This window comes from Armigeres subalbatus, chromosome 1, assembly GCF_024139115.2.
Source record: "Armigeres subalbatus isolate Guangzhou_Male chromosome 1, GZ_Asu_2, whole genome shotgun sequence".
In the NCBI taxonomy this organism is placed as follows: domain Eukaryota; kingdom Metazoa; phylum Arthropoda; class Insecta; order Diptera; family Culicidae; genus Armigeres; species Armigeres subalbatus.
In genome coordinates this window covers 118,043,156-118,063,876 of record NC_085139.1, presented here as the reverse complement: position 1 = coordinate 118,063,876, position 20,721 = coordinate 118,043,156, and the positions used below count along the sequence as shown (strand labels likewise).

The window sequence follows — 20,721 nt, the reverse complement described above, 5'->3', positions numbered from 1 at the left end:
GAACTTCTAGTGCGAAAGTTTTTTCTACAACTCTGCCTAACAGGTCGATGTTTGATTTCTACTATTAACGGAGTTAAGGCGCAAGTTGCAGTAACTCATACTAAATGATAGCAAAATTTCCATCATTTAGTATAAGTCACAGCTACTAACACTATAGCTCCGTTATTAGTGAAATTTAAAGATCGAAGTGTTAGACATAGTTGTAGGAAACCCTTCGCGCTAGAAGTTCACCATACAACACTTTTTAAAATTAAGCGTCTGGAATGTGTTATTAACAAACTACTAAAAACGATAAAATGCATATTACTAAATGATCGATAACATCCTTGGGTAGGACAATGCTTTGACGTAGGACATGTCCTACTTGTCCCATCCACTCCCGGCGCCACTGGGTATTAGGGTGGCTCAAATTAGTATGGGAAAAACTTTTTTCAGTTTTTTTGATGGGCCGCCCTCTTATTCGGTTCTATTTGATGCCCTGATGCTCTGGACAAAATTTCAGCCAAATCGGTCAACGTTTGGGCGGTGCTAAACTCGTTGGAAGTTTATATGCAAAAATGTATGCAGAAACATCTAAAAACAGTTAATTGCAGTTGGACGGAACAACTTACGATGAAGAACTATGATACTCATTCAGATCTTGAAGAATTTGATACAGAATGTTATGCAGAAAACCGCGAGAAGATTAGAGTTTTCCCGGCTAAGTTATTAGCATTTCTCTGAAGTGGGGTTTGAGAAAATTTCGTTTCTTTTAACTTTGAAAAGAAATAAACTCACCCCTACAACACTCCAGTAAAATGCTAATATCTTTGTCTAATAAACTCTAATCTTCTCGCGGTTTTCAGCATAACATTCTGTATTTAATTCCACAAGAACTAAATGAGTATCATGATTCTTGATCGTAAATTGTGCCGTTCAACTGCAAATCACTGCTTTTGGATGCTTCTGCATACATTTTTCCATATAAACTTCCAACGAGTTTAGCACCGCCAAAACGTTGACCGATTTGGCTGAAATTTTGTCCAGAACATAAGGGCATCAAATAGAACCGAATAAGAGAGCGGCCCATCAAAAAATTTGAAAAAGTGTTTTTTGAGCCACCCTACTGGGTATGTTGATAAAAATCCAAGAACAAATGTCATTTTTGTCGTAGGTAGTTATGTTCATAATTAACTGAACTACACTGGCGGAGTTAAACTGGGGCAGGAAGGGATGGGCGACGTGACCAACCAATTCCAATATCCTCCAAGAAATTTGAGTATGATTTACGATACGTAGTACGACAAAATGGCACTGAAAAAAAACTGATTATGCACCAATTTTAATAATCCCTAGTGGAGTTGAATTTGAATGTTCTCTCTGAAATTTGAAAATATTTGAATAATATTTCAATAATAAAATGGCACTAAAAACAGATTTTCCGCCAATTTTTATAATTACTGGCGAAGTTAACCTGAGACACGATGGAGCACGTGACCTATTAGTTTGAAAATTTCTTCTGAAAAAAAAGATTTTCCGCTAATTTTTGTGAGCCTCGCATCTTTGCCTCATTCTGTTCAGTTCTAAAAAGCAAAACTAAGGATCTGTCTCATTTTGCGAATTAAACTTAAAAGTGACATTTGCAAAATTAAAAACCAACCGGTCATAAGGATGTCCAGCAAGACTAAAGAGACATCTATCAATCTGCGAACAGGGTTATTCGATAATTATTAATAAACTGTCATTTTTAAGTTTAATTTGCGTTTAACTCGGGAAACGAGACATACCATTTAATGGCTTTCATTTTACATTTATGATCACTTGTAATTTAAATAGAATCGCTCCGAGTAGTATACTGCCGTTCTACGCATAATTGTCCCATGTTACCGTTGATGAAAAATCCAAGCTCGAGTCAATTTGTCCCACCAATTCAAGAATCGATTCATGAATCATGAAATTTAACAAATAATTTTGGGATGTTATGAGCAACACTTTTCCAGGACATTAAACGAGTCACTACTTAATTGAACGGTTTTTAGCCTCTATTATCATTAGACAACAACTTCATTTTTTCAGTGGGACAAATTGACTCGAGTTTGACATTTTTCATCAAGCGTAACATGGGACAATTATGCGTAGAAGGGCAGTATAATTCTTACCGAAAAAAGCCGATAGGTCCAATATGACCTGACACATTCAAGAAAGTTCGATTTGTTCGTTGATGACAGGCCTTGGTAGACCTTCAATGTGCTACCTTAAATTGAAATACTAGTTTTTTGCTATCAGCTTTCTACTTTGCATTTAACAAAAGTAAGCCAGCATCATATCTCTGTCGTTCTTATTTGTTAAGGAAAGAATACTCTTGCACATCTAGAGAGTCGCATTTGCTCTAGCTTCAGCACATTATAAACTTCCAATTTCACTTGCACGTTCATAGAATCTACTTCCTCCCTTCCCTCACAAGGCGTAAGGCCAAGTTTAAACAAATAGTAAGAACATTTCATTTAGTAATACGATCATGAAAAATCATCTACTAAGAGTTCAACTAAAAGAGAAATGAATTCGGTTTAGATTTCTGTATACCCCCACTTTTGGAACATGACCACAAGAGAAAACATAGTCGGTTTTACAAAGAGATAATGTATAACACCAAGTAAATGAATACAAATATGAAGTAAAATAAACTTGCATAATACTGGTCGACGACGGATTTAAAAAACAAATTTGTTTACAAAGTTCGCAATACATTTGTTAAACCACAAAATCTGAATGTCCAGAATCTATATCCAGAGGCCCCATTGCGCTCGACAGCGTTTTTGTAAGATAGTTCATTCCTGCTAATTCTGGTGAACAAAAATTGTTTATTTAAGAAAGAAGAAACATATAACGATCGTAATCCGCTTCTGAATATTTTACAATGATGAAATATTTTAACATCCAACATCAGGTAATCTTACTTCAAATTCATGGATCTACTTGTATTGCGGAACCATCTTTTAAGTACTGCCGACCAGTAAAATAACCAACAATTTAAAGTGATAAATAAAGGAAACAGAAACAGACATCCAACAAACCTGTATATGCTCTCGCCTGCTTTCACATCCATCAGGGCCGACCAGAGTGCGTCCGTGTTGTACGACCGTGGCTGATTCCCCCGGGGATTCCTAAGCACGAACGCCGACGGCGGAATAACCACACCATTTGTCATGGTGACCTTGGCATCTCGAGAACCCATGCTGGATGACAGGAGCAGTCTGCCACCCCGGCTGCTAGATTGGCGCCTCCGCTTTATGATCGGTGTGAGCAGGCTCGAGTGATCTCCACCGTTCGTTCGCACCTTACGGCTGCCGACCGGTATGCGGGTGATGCTCGTTTCCGAATTTCCGAACGGTAACAGCGGAGGTGGATACACCAGGTCTTCGCCTTCGCTCTCACCGTTCGTCAACGAGTTCTCGTCTGGGAGAATCTGAATGTCGAAATCGTCATCGTAGTCATCGTCCTGGTAGCTGCCCATCGTGCTGCTTCCACCGAGCTGCGGGAAGTTTGGCGAACATATAATGTTTTCAAAACCGTCGGCCGACAGTTCGCTTCCACCTTCTTCGTAGGAAATGTCCGGATTGCTAATAGTACTGGCTCCGCCACCTCCATCTTTCTTTGGTTTAACGTAGATATCCATCGTGTTGCGGTTGTACACTAAGGAAGAGGGAAGACCGGTTGCGCCGGGATCAGTCCCACCGTCTACACTTTTAATACTATTAATACCACCACCATCATCGTCACCATCACCACCACCAACACTGAACGACGACCCGTACCCGTGATGTCGTGCTCGTGACGCGTATTTACTCGTATTTCTATGTTCTTCTGGCAGTTTGTCTTGCTGTTGATCGAAGTTTTCAAAAAGGTTTTCGTTCGACTTCACGCGAATCGAGCCACGTGTTAGGATCGACAGCAGCGACGACGACGATGACGACGGCGGAGGAAGCGAGGAGGAGGTCACTTTGTTCGTAGAGGTCGTTTTGGACTCTGCTGGACAAGGGTTACTAGTAGTACTGTTGTCGTCGGTGATGGTGATAGTGAACTGATTATTATTGCTACTGCTATTACTACTGAGACGAGATCGACCGTCTAGCGGTTGGAGTGCTTGATCTACTACATCTTCGACAAAACCTTCAATTTCTTCATCCTCAACGACATCGTCGTCCTCTGCAAAGAGTGGGTTGGACAGACAAAGTGAACGAAGACAGAGAAATGATTAGTTAGGCTGACTCCAGGCTACGACGACTACTTAGGAAAGGGAGGGGTTCTATATATGTATCTGGTTAGGAAGGGAGTGTCCATTATAAGAAATCACCTATCTTCGAACACTTCTCGCTCGTCGTCATCGTGACGTGACTATCTTTCCTGTGTTAACGAACGGGCTTTGGAACCGGTTATAGAATTCGAAACCAGCGGAATATGACCAATTTTTCACGTATTTTTTTATTATTGACTGATTACAAAGGAGTAACGTATAGAATTTGTCTGTTTGTATATGGACAAAATAACGGTCGGAGGCAGGTGAGTTCTGATAACCGGTACATATCGGTACAAGGCAATGTCACTCAAGTTTTGTACGTAGAGTTTTGGAAATTACATGACTTACCCGCTTGGCTTTTGTCGTTTCCTTCCATCTCTATCTCATCGTCATCGTCATCCGGTTTTGCAGCGTCTTCATCTACAATTAATTACAGCTAGTTATAGTTACATTCGTATAGCCCGCAATCTTCAAAACAATTAGGATAAAAGGAAGCGACACTAAACATAGGATGAATCGAAAAGAAATATTCAAAAGTGATCCTATGTAAATACTAAGTTTTAATCTTTACTGGGGTAGGGACAACTCTGTCAGAGACCACCTACCTATGATGAGATCTTCTGTCTTGATGCACAATTCATTGCCACTGCCCTCATTATCACTGTCGCCATCATCGCCGTCTGGCTGAAGACTTTGCTGTTGTTGATGCAGTTTCTGCTGACTAGATGTCTTCGCCGGCGTCGATGATGCCACTGGTTGCAGATTCAAGCTGTTGAGGAAATTTCCCGATGGTTTGGTTCCACTGAGGGCACTGTTCTGTTGTCCTTTGGTTTGTTCGCTGCGTTGAGGACCTGGATTACGAAATATAATACATGGAATATATTGCTAGACAACATATAAATACTGAACTTACTGCTTCCTCTTTGGCCACTTTGGTTCGTTGATGATTCTTGCGTTTGTCCGGGAGCAGACGAGCTCGAACTACTGCCACCGCCTGGGCTGGAAATTTGGTTGAGATTGAGAGCCGCGTCCGATCCGCATAGGCCGCGAATTTTCAATATTTCCGCACACTTCATCAGATCTGGCAAACCGGCCTGAGATACGTTCACTTCTCCTTTGTACATGAAATCAACCAACGCCTGGATGGCCCATAGTTTTATCTCCCGCGGAAGTATGATGATCGGATGTTTGCACGGATTTTCGCCAAGCAGGTTCTCGAAGAATGTGGAACATGCTGCCAGTACCAGACGGTGGCAGTGTACTTGGTGTCCCTCGCAGGCGAGCGTCACATCCACAAACCGTTGGCCAGCCAATAGCTGCAATTTAAAAAAAAAACGTGATTGTCATAATTACTAAAATTATTCGAAAACGCTATTTGCTTAATTTATCTTTTTTTTTTATGTGAGCGCCAGAACTGGTACAATTTTGTGTCCATAGTCGATCTCTTTAGTATAGAAACTTTTCTGGATTTCCGAGCAAGTTTTTTGAATCTTGACCAATGACGGAGTTAAGCTGAGGCGTGGTGGGGAACGTGACCCACCAAATCAAATATTTTCCCCAAAATTTAATTATATTTCACCAAAATTGTTTTGCGGAAAAAAACAATTTTTCATAATCACTGGCGGAGTTGAAATGGGGCACGTGACTCACCGAATCGAATGTTTTCCCTAAAATTAATTATATGTATATGCCAGTTGTTCAGTAACATAAACTTATTTTTCTAGAATTTCGATTAATTTTGAAGAAACTTCTGAACGAATTCATGCCGTTATTATCAAACAAAATTGGGGACATCAAGAATTTCTTCGAAAATTTAAATCATTTCAATAGGTATTTAAACGGAAAATGTATTGTAAATTCCATCGTAAATTCCTTCAGAAATACCTTTAGCGATGCCTTTAGGAATGTCGTTGTAAAATTTATCCGAAAATCCTTCAGGTTTTCCTTACAAAATTTCTTGTAGAATTTATTTTAAAATTTCCCGCGGATTTTTTTTAATTTCTTCTGAAAATCGTTCAAAAATTCTTTCCACTTCTGGAATTCTCTCCAGGAATAATTTAGAAATTTACACCATCAATTACTTTTGTCATTCGTCCGGGGATTCCTTCGGACAATTCCCTGGAAAGGTCTTTACACTTCACATTTCTCCGGAAATTCCTAAGAAACTTCCTCCGGGAAATCCTTGTAGTAAATCATCTTCTTCCGGAATTCCTACAGGAATAGTTCCGGAAATTGAGTTTAAAGATTTTATTTTCCGGAAATTTATTTAAGATGAAAATGGAAATCCTAAATCTCCGGAATAAGAAATGATCGGGGTTCAGACAAACAGCACCAAGCGACTATTTGATTGAATTGCAGTAATTTGTTAACTAAAAGAAAATGGACATCATTTGCGATTTGTGATCAATTGAATCTGCTAACCAAAAGATTGGGTAGGAAAATGAGTAATTTTTTGTTGGCCCTTGGTGCGAATTGGCAGAATCCTGTCCTAATGAATTTCCAGATAAAATTTTCGAATGAACTCTTGATATAATTTCCTAATAATTTGTACATAAATTTCTGCATCAATTTCTGAAGAGATTCCCGAAGGTCCCGGAGGCCTCAAGGAATTTCTAATTAAATTATGGATGGAATGTCCGAAGGAATTCCTAAATTAATTTTCGAAAATAAAATCCTGGAAGAAGCTCTGAACGAATTTCAAAGGAATTTTTAGAGTTTTAGAATCACTGAAAGAATTTGTTTGAGAAAAATCTAGAGATAATTGCTGAGGCAATTCCTTTAAAAAATTATTTCTTATGAATTTTCTGCAGGGATTCTTAAAGCAATTTTCAAGGGATTTCATTAAGAAATTCATAAAATGAAGAAGATTTTCGGAAGATTCCTGAAACAATTTCCTTGCATATTCTTTAGGATTTTCCGAAGAAATTCCTAAAATAATCTAAGGAATCCATAGTAGAATTTCCGAAGGAATTTGTGAAGGAATTTTTGAAAGGTATTTCCGAAAATATGGAATTTTCAAGAAAATCCTAATTTCCAGAAAATCCTAAATTCCTTCCAAAATTCAAAGAAGAAATAATAAAAATTCAAAAATGCATTCGGAAACTCCTTTTTTACAAAATCGGAAATTGATTTAAGAATTTCTTCAGAATATATTTCATGAATTCTGCCAGTACTTTCTCAAGAAAATCCTTCGGAGCCGCTAGGTAGAAATTCTTGAAATTCCTTCGACATTTCCCTCAGAAATTTCTTCAGATCTCCATGAATTCTTTCAAAAAATCTTATTAGAATTCTTCCGGATTTTTTTTAGCAACTCCTCCAAATATTCCCAGACCGTAGGAGATTCTTTTCACGTAAGGGTCACGTGCCACAGCCTGATATGTGTAAGGACATAAACGGGAACCTTCTTACGAACAAGCGTGAGGTGATCCAAACGTGGCGGCAGCACTACAAAGAACACCTGAATGGTGATGTGGCAGACGAAGATGGCGGTATGGTGATGGACCTGGGCGCGCGCAGGACATAATTTTACCGGTTCCGGATGTCCATGAAATCCAGGAGGAGATTGGCCGGCTGAAGAACAACAAAGCTCCTGGGGATGACCAACTCCCAGGAGAGCTACATATTTAAACACGGTGGTGAGGCGCTGGTTAGAGCGCTGCATTGGGTCATTACCTAGATTTGGGAGGAGGAAGTTTTGCCGCAGGAGTGGATGGAAGGTGTCGTGTGTTCCATCTACAAAAAGGACGATAAGCTGGATTGTAGCAACTACCGCGCAATCCCATTGCTGAACGCCGCCTACAAGGTACTCTCCCAATTATGCCGTCCACTAGCACCAATTGCAAGGGAGTTCGTGGGGCAGTACCAGGCGGGTTTTATGGGCGAACGCTCCACCACGGACCAGGTATTCGCCATTCGCCAAGTACTGCCGAAATGCCGCGAATACAACGTGCCCACACATCATCTATTCATCGACTTCAAAGCCGCATATGATACAATCGATCTGGACCAGCTATGGCAGCTAATGCACGAACGCGGATTTTCGGGTAAACTGACACGGTTGATCAAAGCGACGATGGATTGGGTGATGTGCTTAGTTCGAGTTTCAGGGGCATTCTCGAGTCCCTTCGAAACGCGCAGAGGATTATGGCAAGGTGATGGTCTTTCGTGTCTGCTATTCAACATCGCTTTGGAAGAGGTAATATGAAGAGCAGGGATTATTAACACGAGTGGTACAATATTCAATAAGTCCGTCCAGCTATTTGGCTTCGCCGACGACATAGATATTATGGCACGTAACTTTGAGAAGATGGAGGAAGCCTACATCAGACTGAAGAGGGAAGCTAAGCGGATCGGACTAGTCATCAACACGTCGAAGACTAAGTACATGATAGGAAGAGGTTCAAGAGAAGAAAATGTGAGCCACCCACCGCACATAGGAGTACGCAGTGTGAAAGCGTGGCCAAAACTATGCCAATCATTTTGTCGGCTGTAAATGCATTCAATTAACAGCAAATCGTATTTTTGTTTGTTTTTGTGCTCTTTGTATTAAACTAGTAGTGAAGTATGACCACCGGCGGCGTCAGTTGTTGTTATTAGGTAGAGTACCACTTGGCGTAAGAACACTGCCTTTGGGAACTACAGCGTGCTTGCGACGAGTGGTCTCTGACTCTGACTCTGTCAATGAGTATGATTTTTATGTTAATTTCCATTCTTTAATTATTACTTACTAAGATTTTCGAAAATGTGCTTCGTTTGTTCACTTCGACTATATAAATTTGACATCGGATAAGATTAAAGTCCCTGGATCTGGATAATGTATTGATATTAATATTACAATCAATGGAGCAGATCAGATAAATTCGTTGCACTTCAACCGCTTTATTTTAACAACCTTTTACATCCGAAAAATGCGTATGCTTTTCATCAAAGTCCAGCTCTTCTTTGAAAGCGAACCATTTTATGAGCTTAGTCGCTCAAAATCATAAATATTTTTTTTTCGCCTGGCTTTCCTTAGAAAACTTCACTATATTCAAATAAAAACAACTCACGATTGCGTGAGGATGCGTGAAATGTTTTTCATGGAGCTTATTGAGGAAACTCCAATCTTTCTAACGCTGACAATTTTGTTCCTTGATCGGGTTTGGAACCTAATCAAAAGTTTAATTTTGTAAAACATATTATTGTAAAAAAAAGTAAAAAAAAGCTAGATAATTATGTCATCGTTATGCATCACCTAAAATCAATTTCAGATCGAATCATGCTTGGAAACGATTTTACATATCCTTATTATTGGTACCTATTTTGATTTTCATCTTAAAAATCAATAAAAACCCAGAAAAACACGATAAAACATGAAAGTGGAAATCGTACGTACTTTGGACTCCGCAAAACGCTCTCCGATCGAATAGAGTTCACCGCCGTACCAAACTGACTATCTACAAAACGCTCATTAGACCGGTAGTCCTCTACGGACATGAGACCTGGACGATGCTCGTGGAGGACCAACGCGCACTTGGAATTTTCGAAAAGAAAGTGCTGCGTACCATCTATGGTGGGGTGCAGATGGCGGACGGTACGTGGAGGAGACGAATGAACCATGAGTTGCATGAGCTGCTGGGAGAACCATTCATCGTTCACACCGCGAAAATCGGAAGACTGCGGTGGGCCGGGCACGTAGCCAGAATGTCAGACAGTAACTCGGTTAAAATGGTTCTCGACAACGATCCGACTGTGCACCTCGCTCGCAGCGGGCATTGGGGATCGATCAGGTGGAAGATCCGTAGACTGCCGAGACCGAGCCGAATGGAGAAGACTCTTATATACCGCACAGGCCACTTCGGTCTAAGTCTGATTAAATAATAAATAATAGGAGATTCCTTTTGGAATTCCTTCTGAATTTCTTTTGATAATTTTTCGGGAATTTCTTCAGAAAATCCTTGAGAAATTCTTTAAGAAACCTTTCATAAATTCCATTTGGAAATTCTTTTGGTAATTCGTTCGAGAATTCTTTGGAAAATCCTTTTGAATTTCCGTTAGAAAATCCTCCGAAAACTATTTTAGGATTTCCCATTTTATTCTCAAAAAAAAAATCCGGACGGAAAATCAACAAAATTTCCGGAATAATTCCTGCCGGATTGAAAGAAATTTTATATTGCCCTACCAAGAGAACTTCTGGAGAAGTTTGCAAAGGCTTTTCGAGAGGTCTTACGAAAGAGTATTTAAACGAATCACTGGAGCAATCTTAAATTATTGCTGGAGGAGTTCCGGGAAACATTTTCTGGTGGATTTTCTGGATAAAGTTTAGAAGAAATTTCGGGAGGAATTTCTAAATGTATTTCAGAAGCAATTTCCGAATGAATTCTTGAAGGAATTACAAAGAACAACCTGAATAGATTTTTTAAAAGAATTTAAGAATTTTTCGAAGGAATTTCCTAAAGAATTATTAAAGCAATCCACGAAAGAATTTTCAATATAATTTCCAACCTATTACAATGTTCATATAAATTCCTAAAATTCTACAGGAATTCATTCAGAAATTACTTCAGAAACTGCTGCAATAATTCCAACATCTGAAGGCATTCCTTCGGGAATTTCTACGGAAATTCCTGCACAAATGCAGACAATAGTAAAACAAAACCCTATTTTGAATCCAGAATTAAGACTTTAAGTCAAAAATATAAACTCAAAAATATCGGGATTGCAGTCAATCCATTATCAAACCTGTTTTACTTGGAAATTTACTTCAAGAGTTGCTTCAAAAAATTTTCCAGTGTTCATCCACGTGATATTTCATGAATTCTTTTAAAAACTCCTGGAATTGCATTAAGAAATTCCTTTAACAATACTTTCAGAAATTCGTCCAGGTATTCCATTCGCTGGGCACATTTAATTCCGTCGGAAGTTCTTCCAGGAATTTCCGAAGTAATTCCTAAAGGAATTTCCGAAATTCTTGAATGCTTTCTTATAGAAATTCCTCCAGTAATTCCTTGAGAAATCCCTTCGGAAATTCAAGGAAGAAATTCTTGATTTCCTTCGGAATTTCATCACAACTCCATACAGGAATTCTTTCTTTTCTTAGGAATTCCTCCGGAAATTTAATTAGATATTTCTTAAGACCTCCAGAAATTCTTTTAGGAATCATTCGGAAATTACTTTAAGAGTTTAATTTTTCAAAGGAATTTCATAAAAACATCTAAAATCGGATCTAAATTTCGTAGAAACGTCGGAAATCTGAAGAAATTCCTAAAAGAATTCGTGAAGGAATTTCCGAAGAAATTTTCTTATAACTCCTTCTTTGAATTTCAATGGAATTTCTAGATTTATCTCCGAAGTAACTTTCGGAATTCCCGTTACGCTGGGATATGGATACTCCGAAGTAGTGCGTAACGATGTAAATCCGGCCTTATTGCCAGGCTCGCTATAAAACTGAAGCTGACAATACGACGTCCCTAACCTCGAATTCCAAGGTGTCACGCGACCCATGCCTAGGGGATGCATGGCCTGGGGGTGAAACAATTAGCCAGACAGTTAACGGAGCCTGTAATGCTGGGTAGACACCTTTTCGAGTATGGAGCGACTAGAGTTTGCTTTTAGATGATTCACCTTTTGCACCTTTTGGATGAAGTTAATGGAATAAATTATAAAAACGTAACTCAATCTTAGGCTGGTTTTGAAGCCGACGACATGAATCTTCAAGCTCCAGAGCGCTGATTGGTTAGCAAAGAAGCAAATACGGATTTGGTGGATCTGCTGTATTCTCTGACTGATTAGAGCTCTGTGTAAAGGTGATATTCATATATGCCATACGCAGTGAAATCAGATCTCTATACAAAAACGAATTCCGAACTCATCAGAAAAAGAAAAAATATGTTTGAACTTCAGTACCGATGGATGGTCAAAATCAGTATTATCCCATATTTTGTTGGAGCCGAATCTGATTCAGGGGCGCGCCTTTGAGGGTTGCCACCTCTCGAAGGGTAAGAATGTATGTTTGACGCTCGTCCTGACTCTCTTTTTAGGACTGTCTGTGTTGTGAGATGGCAGCATTGGGTACCGCCCTGCAGGTTGCCCGGATCTTCCCTTGCTGTTACTCGAGCAATATAGGCAGGAGAGTGTTGTGGCACATGTGGTGCCAGTGTGTCTTGTGCCTTGTGTGTTGGTTTTAGTGGGTCGGGAGTGGTGATCCCAACCACACACTACCTGGGTTCACCTCCCCAGGTTGCAGATTTCCTTTACCTTCGCTAAAAAAAACCTCTCGAAGGGTACAAATAGCGGTACCTCAATCTTAAGAGGCCTTAAGAGTCTATTGAGGAATATCTGAATAAAAAAACGACTACTTTATTTCTTCTCAATAGAAATGAAGCAGAAAGACTGCACTAAACAAATGACACGGGTATACGTCCATTTCATATATAGTTCAATGAAATGGACGCAAAGCTCCGAACAAAGAAAAAAAAATCCGGAAAATTATCTAGAGAAATGCCTAGAGGAACTTCCGAAAGCATGGAGGAATGCCCAAAGAAATTCTTGGAGAAATTTGTCGGAAATTCCGGAGTTCTGGGGGGCTGATCAAGCGTTATTTGTTGTTCAGGGTGACCACTTAACTTCCATTTAAAAATTCCCGCATATTTCCCGACTTTTTCCCGATTTAAAAAAAAAAATTCCCGTTATAATTTTGAAGACCTAAAATAAAAACTTCGATTCTAGTTTTAAAAAAAATCGTGAATGATTATATTTTATTCTAAACTTGATTCTAAATGTACTTTAAATTAACGTTTCCTGTTTCCTAATTCCTAATTCATTTAGTTTCATTGTTTCAGTCTTTGGCTAATTTAAGGTAAATTTAAACTTTTTTGTGTCTGCCAATATTTTGGTATCCATCTTCTCCAACACCTTCAAACTTCAGAGATGAGTCAGCATAGGGTTGGAAATCTTTTTTTATCTGTATTACAGAGATTCATATCTTAAACTGTTGCAAATCACTTTCATGTTATTCATTGCTAATTTTTCCTCAATCTATTTTCAGTTCTTGAGGCTTATTTAACCTTGACCAGTGATGTATTATTGATATGATTATTTCTACTATTGCAACACATCCTGGTATTATTATGGCATCATATTTTTTTTTATTTTTGCCAGTCCTTCCTTCATCCTTAAGCTGGTTTACGATCAAACACTGTCCATCATTCTAAATCACTTTTCCTGTACAGCGTTACCATGTGAGAAAATTAAGATATTAACAACGAATGCCCAAAGATTCTTAAGATGTGTTGAATTGAACATAATTGGATATATGTACTGGACTACTGTCGACAAGTCTGTAGACAAAAGCAAGAGATATCCTTCGAAGATATCCTTCGTCTTAGAAACCTGCTGGAGTGCAGGTGGCATGTTGCTTTCCATCATCACTACCGAGACGAGCTCTAGACAGGACATTACAGAATTCTGGTTTATCATTATAATTGTACAATTGACTAACCCGGGTACCTCACATAGTTTCAAACGTTACGTGGAAAACCATATGCATTTAAAAAAGTAAATTTATTTTTGATTTGTTTTACACTAGAATAGTTATCCATGATTTGATGAAAAGACTTAGTTAGACTACTTAGACTACTGATGACTTTTTTTCCCGATTTTTTGTATAATTTCAAGAAATTCCCGACTTTTTCCCGCATTTCCCGCATAAACTTTCAATTCCCGCATATTTCCCGCATTTCCCGATTTCCCGACTCACTGGCCACCCTGGTTGTTACATTAGGGGGGAGGTAGGTAAAATCCCGATTTTTGCGTTACGTAATTTGTGCACCAAGCCTACGAAAAAATGTCAGAAGTTAATTCCTAAGGAATTCTTGAGAACATCCGAAAAAATCTGGTCAATAGTAAAACCCGATTTTGACTCTGGAATTGATTCCTGGGAAACCTCTCAAAATGTAAGACGTTATCATACAGGAATTAGAAGTTTTTGGAAAAACATTCCAAAATATTCCTAGTGACCTTCTCAATTACTATAGATGATAAAATGCAATACAAATTTCGTAATGTTTGAAACTGCCTGCCATTTTCTTAAGATTGATTCATTTATTTTAAAAATGATTCAGTCAAGAATAACGCCTTCGGTTTTGGTCCTTACTACTGACGCCAACTTATAAATAAATCAATTACGCCAACAATGCTAGTGCCCCACCATTACCAGAACTCTGTCGCCGCCAGTGATCCTGACAGTATTTATTTATTTATTCAGACTAAGGCCGAAGTGGCCTGTGCGGTATATAAGAGTCTTCTCCATTCGGCTCGGTCCATGGCTACACGTCGCCAACCACGCAGTCTACGGAGGGTCCGCAAGTCATCTTCCACCTGATCGATCCACCTTGCCCGCTGCGCACCTCGCCTTCTTGTGCCCGTCGGATCGTTGTCGAGAACCATTTTCACCGGGTTACTGTCCGACATTCTGGCTACGTGCCCGGCCCACCGCAGTCGTCCGATTTTCGCGGTGTGAACGATGGATGGTTCTCCCAACAGCTGATGCAACTCGTGGTTCATTCGCCTCATCCACGTACCGTCCGCCATCTGCACCCCACCATAGATGGTACGCAGCACTTTCCTTTCGAAAACTCCAAGTGCGCGTTGGTCCTCCACGAGCATCATCCAGGTCTCGTGTCCGTAGAGGACTACCGGTCTAATGAGCGTTTTGTAGATTGTCAGTTTGGTACGGCGGCGAACTCTATTCGATCGTCTTGCGGAGTCCAAAGTACGTACGATTTCCAGCCACTATGCGTCTCCGAATTTCTCTGCTGGTGTCATTTTCGGCAGTCACCAGTGAGCCCAAGTACACAAATTCTTCTACCACCTCGATTTCGTCACCACCGGTGCAAACTCGCGGTGGGTGGCTCACATTGTCGTCTCTTGAACCTCTTCCTATCATGTACTTTGTCTTCGACGTGTTGATGACTAGTCCGATCCGCTTAGCTTCCCTCTTCAGTCTGATGTAGGCTTCCTCCATCTTCTCAAAGTTACGTGCCATAATATCTATGTCGTCGGCGAAGCCAAATAGCTGAACGGACTTATTGAAAATTGTACCACTCGTGTTAATCCCTGCTCTTCGTATTTATTTATTTATTTATTTATTTTATTTCGTCAACCAACGTAGACTAGTACATATACATATACATGTTTGTTTTTGTAATGCTATAATTTAATTAAATAATAAGTTTTTTTTAGTAAACTGATGTATAATTTTGATTTTGAATTTATATTGCTGAATTTGTGATGTTTGTTCTTTGAAAATACTGTCTAATGTTATGCCGAGACATTGTTAAGTCAATAGTTTCGCAGTGTTGATTGTAAACAGCCATCATTCGGTTGAGAGGCCCAAATTTGGCGTAATTTGTTCGGCAGTGGTTGGTTAAAAATAATGTTCTATGTCGAAGTAGCAGAGAAGGTATGTAAAAGTTAAATTTCGATAAAATTTCAGTTGAATCAACACGTTGAGAAACTATATCGTTAACAAATGAAACCGTTGCACATTCTCGACGTTCTTTCAAAGTTTGTATATTTTTAAGCATGCAACGTGCTTCATAAGATGGAAGAGGAAATGACGTCCAACCTAATTTACGAAGAGCGTATAATAGACATTGTTTTTGTACTGACTCTATTCTTTCTTCATGTGTGGTTGCATAAGGCGACCATACAATGCTACAATATTCCAGTATAGATCGTACATATGAAATATATAGTGTTTTGATTGTGTAGGGATCCTGAAAGTTGAAGCAAAAACGCTTGATAAAGCCTAGCATATTATTAGCTTTGTGGATGATTGTGTTATAGTGATCAACAAGAGTTAGTTTCGAATCTAAAATCACTCCTAAATCCCTAACTCTTTCGTTTCTTTCTACAGTATTGTTCCCTAATACAATTTGTGTACTTGGTGTTATTCTTTTTCTGCTGAATGATATTATGTTGCATTTCTTAGGGTCTGTCTCAATTGGATAATTAAACTGAAATTAAACTTAAAAGTGACATTTCAATAATTATCAAAAAACCCTGCTCGCAGAGCAAGATTACTTTTGAATCATCAGAATGGCTGGTGCTACCCAGCAATTCCAATAGGACATCGATGGAAAATGATTCGATATCTGTCAAAAGTAATCCTGCTCTGCGAGCAGGGTTATTCGATAATTATTGAAATGTCACTTTTAAGTTTAATTTCAGTTTAATTATCCAATTGAGACAGACCCTTAACATTCAGTTGCAATAGGCTTTTTCTGCACCATGTATAGAACATGTGTATTTCATTCTGGAATATGATTATGTCGTCTTCATTTTTAATTTCCATAAATAGCTTTATGTCATCGGCATAAATTAAAATCTTTATATTTTTGAGAATGAAGGTAATGTCATTTACATATAATATAATTATCCCTTCCAAAGCGATGTTGAATAGCAGACACGAAAGACCATCACCTTGCCGTAAGGATCTGCGGGTTTCGCAGGGACTCGAGAATGCCCCTGAAACTCGAACTACGCACATCACCCGATCCATCGTCGCCTTGATCAACCGTGTCAGTTTATCCGGATATCCATGTTCGTGCATTAGCTGTCATAGCTGGTCCCGATCGATTGTATCATATGCGGCTTTGAAGTCGATGAATAGATGATGTGTGGGCACGTTGTATTCGCGGCATTTCTGCAGTACTTGGCGAATGGCGAACACCTGGTCCGTGGTGGAGCGTTTGCCCATAAAATCCGCCTGGTACTGCCCCACGAACTCTCTTGCAGTTGGTGCTAGTCGACGGCATAAAATTTGGGAGAGTACCTTGTAGGCGGCGTTCAGCAATGTGATTGCGCGGTAGTTGCTACAATCCAGCTTATCGCCCTTTTTGTAGATGGGACACACGACACCTTCCATCCACTCCTGCGGCAAAACTTCCTCCTCCCAAATCTTGGTAATGACCCAGTGCAGCGCTTCAGCCAGTGCCTCACCACCGTGTTTAAATAGCTCTCCTGGTAGTTGGTCAACCCCAGGGGCTTTGTTGTTCTTCAGCCGGCCAATCTCCTCCTGGATTTCCTGGAGATCCGGAGCCGGTAAAATTATGTCCTGCGCGCGTTCTCCCAGGTCCATCACCATACCGCCATCTTCGTCTCCCACATCGCCATTCAGGTGTTCTTCGTAGTGCTGCCGCCACCTTTGGATCAGCTCACGCTCGTTCGTAAGAAGGTTCCCATTTATGTCCTTGCACATATCAGGCTGTGGCACGTGGCCCTTAAGTGAACGGTTAGTCTACCGTCTTGTAGCCGCGGCGTCCGACTTCGACGCGTGTTGTACACCGTCGAGAGTTTTGAGCGCAGGTATACTGCAACGAGGTAGTGGTCGGATTCAATATTCGCACTGCGGTAAGTGCGGACGCTCGTGATGTCGGAGAAGAATTTACCGTCGATTAGAACGTGGTCGATTTGGTTTTCCGTTTCTTGGTTAGGTGATCTCCATGTGGCCTTGTGGATATTTTTGCGGGGAAAGAAGGTGCTTCGGACTACCATTCCGCGGGAGGCTGCGAAGTTTATGCATCGTTGGCCATTGTCATTCGATACGGTGTGCAGACTATCCGGTCCGATGACCGGTCTATACATTTCCTCCCTTCCTACCTGTGCGTTCATGTCACCGATGACGATTTTGACGTCCCGCAGTAGGCATCCATCGTATGTCTGCTCCAGCTGTGCACAGAACGCTTCTTTCTCGTCGTCGGGTCTCCCTTCGTGTGGGCAGTGCACGTTGATGATGCTATAGTTGAAGAAACGGCCTTTAATCCTCAGCTTGCACATCCTTGTGTTGATTGGCTGCCACCCAATCACGCGTTGGCGCATCTTACCCAGCACTATGAAGCCGGTTCCCAGCTCGTTGGTGGTGCCACAGCTTTGGTAGAAGGTAGCCGCTCGATGTCCGCTTTTCCACACTTTCTGTCCTGTCCAGCAAATCTCCTGCAGCGCCACGACGTCGAAGTTGCGGGGATGTAATTCATCGTAGATCATCCTGTCGCAACCTGCGAGACCTAGCGACTTGCAATTCCATGTTCCAAGCTTCCAATCGTGATCCTGTATTCGTCGCCTAGGTCTTTGCCGATTATATCGAGTCACATTATCTCTTATATTATTCGTAATGATTGGTTTTCCAGGCGGCTTATTGGGCCTGCGCAAACCTCCTGTCTCGTCGGAGGGCCGTCGTGTCAGGGCTGTTTAGCGTCCCACCTAACACCAGGACTTGGGCTTGTGCGCTTTGAGCGGCACACGGTCGCTTTGGTGGGGCCTACTTGCGAATACATGCAGCTTTTTATAGAGGTTTAACAGGGCCCACTGTCAAACCCCACCACATCCTAGGCAAGCCCCACAACTCGCAGATGGCCTGGGGAGGGATCGTCAAGCCCTTGGACATAGTCCCTGCAAAAGATATTTTAGTTACTAGATAAAGATTGTCGCTTCGGTTCCCTTTGTTCTGCTGTCCGAAACATGTGTGGTACATACCTGTCAAATCGTATGGATTTTCCTTCTTTGACATTTAGCTCCCCTATCCTCGCCAGCAAAAGATGTTCCGGACAGCGACGACAGCGACAATCTTTATCTAGTAACTAAAATATCTTTTGTCCCTGCTGCCAGATCCTGACAGTAGCCGTATTACTATGCTGAACAAAACTACCAACACAGCATACCAGCCAGAAAAGTGGAAAGAAATTTAGGAGCGACCCGTCAAATTGAATTATTAAACAATCTTCTGAAACAACTGAAATATATAAAAAATACCTGGTCTTTCTCAAAAACATCTCATCTATGAATCAAAAACTTGCTCAGCACTTCGAGAGTGCCCATAATTTTAGTCTAGGTCTCACTAATCCAATTGAGGGTCAGCTTACACGGAGCTTCGAAGACATTCTCAATCAAGAGAATGTTTTTGACCCTTCGTTGGGAACTACTTTGGATGAAGTGAGATCTATTACTAGAAAATTTAAAAATATGAAAACCCCGGGTGATGATGGTATTTTCTACATACTTATCAAAAAACTTCCTGAGAGCTCTTTATCATTTTTATTTAATTAATTTAACAAATGTTTTCAATTGGCATACTTTCCAGATAAATGGAAAAACGTCAAAGTTGTCCCAATTTTGAAGCCGACAAAAATCCAGCTGAGGCTTCTAGTTATCGCCCATATTAGTTTACTTTCTTCAATAAGCAAGCTGATTGAAAAGATTATCTATATAATAAAAATGAAATGGTCTGTGTTCGTATCCGCATAACTCGAAAACGGCTGGAAGGATTTTCTCCATTTCTTCAGCAAATATGATCGTTATCGTTCCCGACGGGTTTATATGACATTTCCTCGGTCGAGAATCATTAGTGAAGTTGAGTAAATCGCGAAAAACTAAAATAAAGAATCATATGAGAATTTCGTATTGGCAGTTCGCAAGGCCCATTTTCGCCACTATGCAGGACAACGTCTGCCGGGTCGACTAGTTTCAAATAGAATGATGGTTCATATTAATGACAATTCTATTTTTGCTGATGAGCAATTTGGTTTTAGCCATGGGCATTCAATCACTCATCAGTTATTTCGGTTCAACAAATCTAAAGGATATTCATACTGAAGTTGCTCTTCTTGATATAGATAAAGCATTAGACAGTGTTTGGCATGAAGGTTTGATTGTAAAATTGATAAATTTTAAATTTTCGTCTGTACATTATTAAACTGATCCAAAATTATTTATCAGATCACGCACTGCAGGTAAACTATCATAATTCAGGTAAACTATCAAAATCTGAATTACCTGTAAGAGCTGGTGTTCCCCAAGGCAGCATACTGGTGCCCATATTATATACCGTTCATACTTCTAACTTACCTGGTTTACCACCAGGGTGTCAAAAATCTTTGTTTGCAGATGACACGGGCCTCTCAGTCAAAGGGCGAAGCCTTCGTGTCATTTGTAGTAGATTGCAAAAAAGTTTGGATATTTTCTCCATTTACTTGCAAAAATGGAAAATTTCCCCGAATGCTTCCAAAACTCAGCTTATAATTTTCCCACATAAGCCGAGAGCTTCTTATTTAAAACCTTCTAGCAGACAAATTGTCACTATGAATGGGGTTCCAAGTAATTGGTCTAGCGAAGCCAAATATTTGGGACTTCTGCTAGACCAAAAATTAATTTTTAAAAGTCACATTGAAGCCATTCAAGCCAAATGTAACAAATATATTAAGTGTCTATACCCACTTATTAACAGAAAAACAAAACTTTGTCTTAAGAACAAACTTTTGATTTACAAACAAATTTTTAGACCAGCCATGTTGTATGCTGTGCCAATATGGACTAGTTGCTGCAATACCAGAAAGAAGGCATTTCAGAGGATTCAAAATAAAATTTTGAAAATGATTCTGAAGTTGCCTCCGTGGTATAGTACCAATAAA

General features: G+C 40.1%; 1 protein-coding gene across 4 annotated transcripts in view; it reads right to left on the bottom strand.

Annotated features, from left to right (window-relative positions):
* LOC134205024 (protein tramtrack, beta isoform) overlaps window positions 1-20,721 on the bottom strand; it is a 75,532-nt gene that overhangs the window by 7,987 nt on the left and 46,824 nt on the right. For 3 of the 4 annotated variants that reach the window (XM_062679883.1, XM_062679884.1, XM_062679886.1), the window contains exons 3-6: window positions 5,190-5,592; window positions 4,882-5,127; window positions 4,625-4,696; window positions 3,054-4,185 (exon numbers count right to left, since the gene is read on the bottom strand). In XM_062679883.1, coding sequence (XP_062535867.1) covers window positions 3,054-4,185; window positions 4,625-4,696; window positions 4,882-5,127; window positions 5,190-5,592 — 1,853 coding nt within the window. The remainder of the gene's footprint in view (window positions 1-3,053; window positions 4,186-4,624; window positions 4,697-4,881; window positions 5,128-5,189; window positions 5,593-20,721) is intronic. The other variant, XM_062679887.1, reaches the window with a different exon arrangement.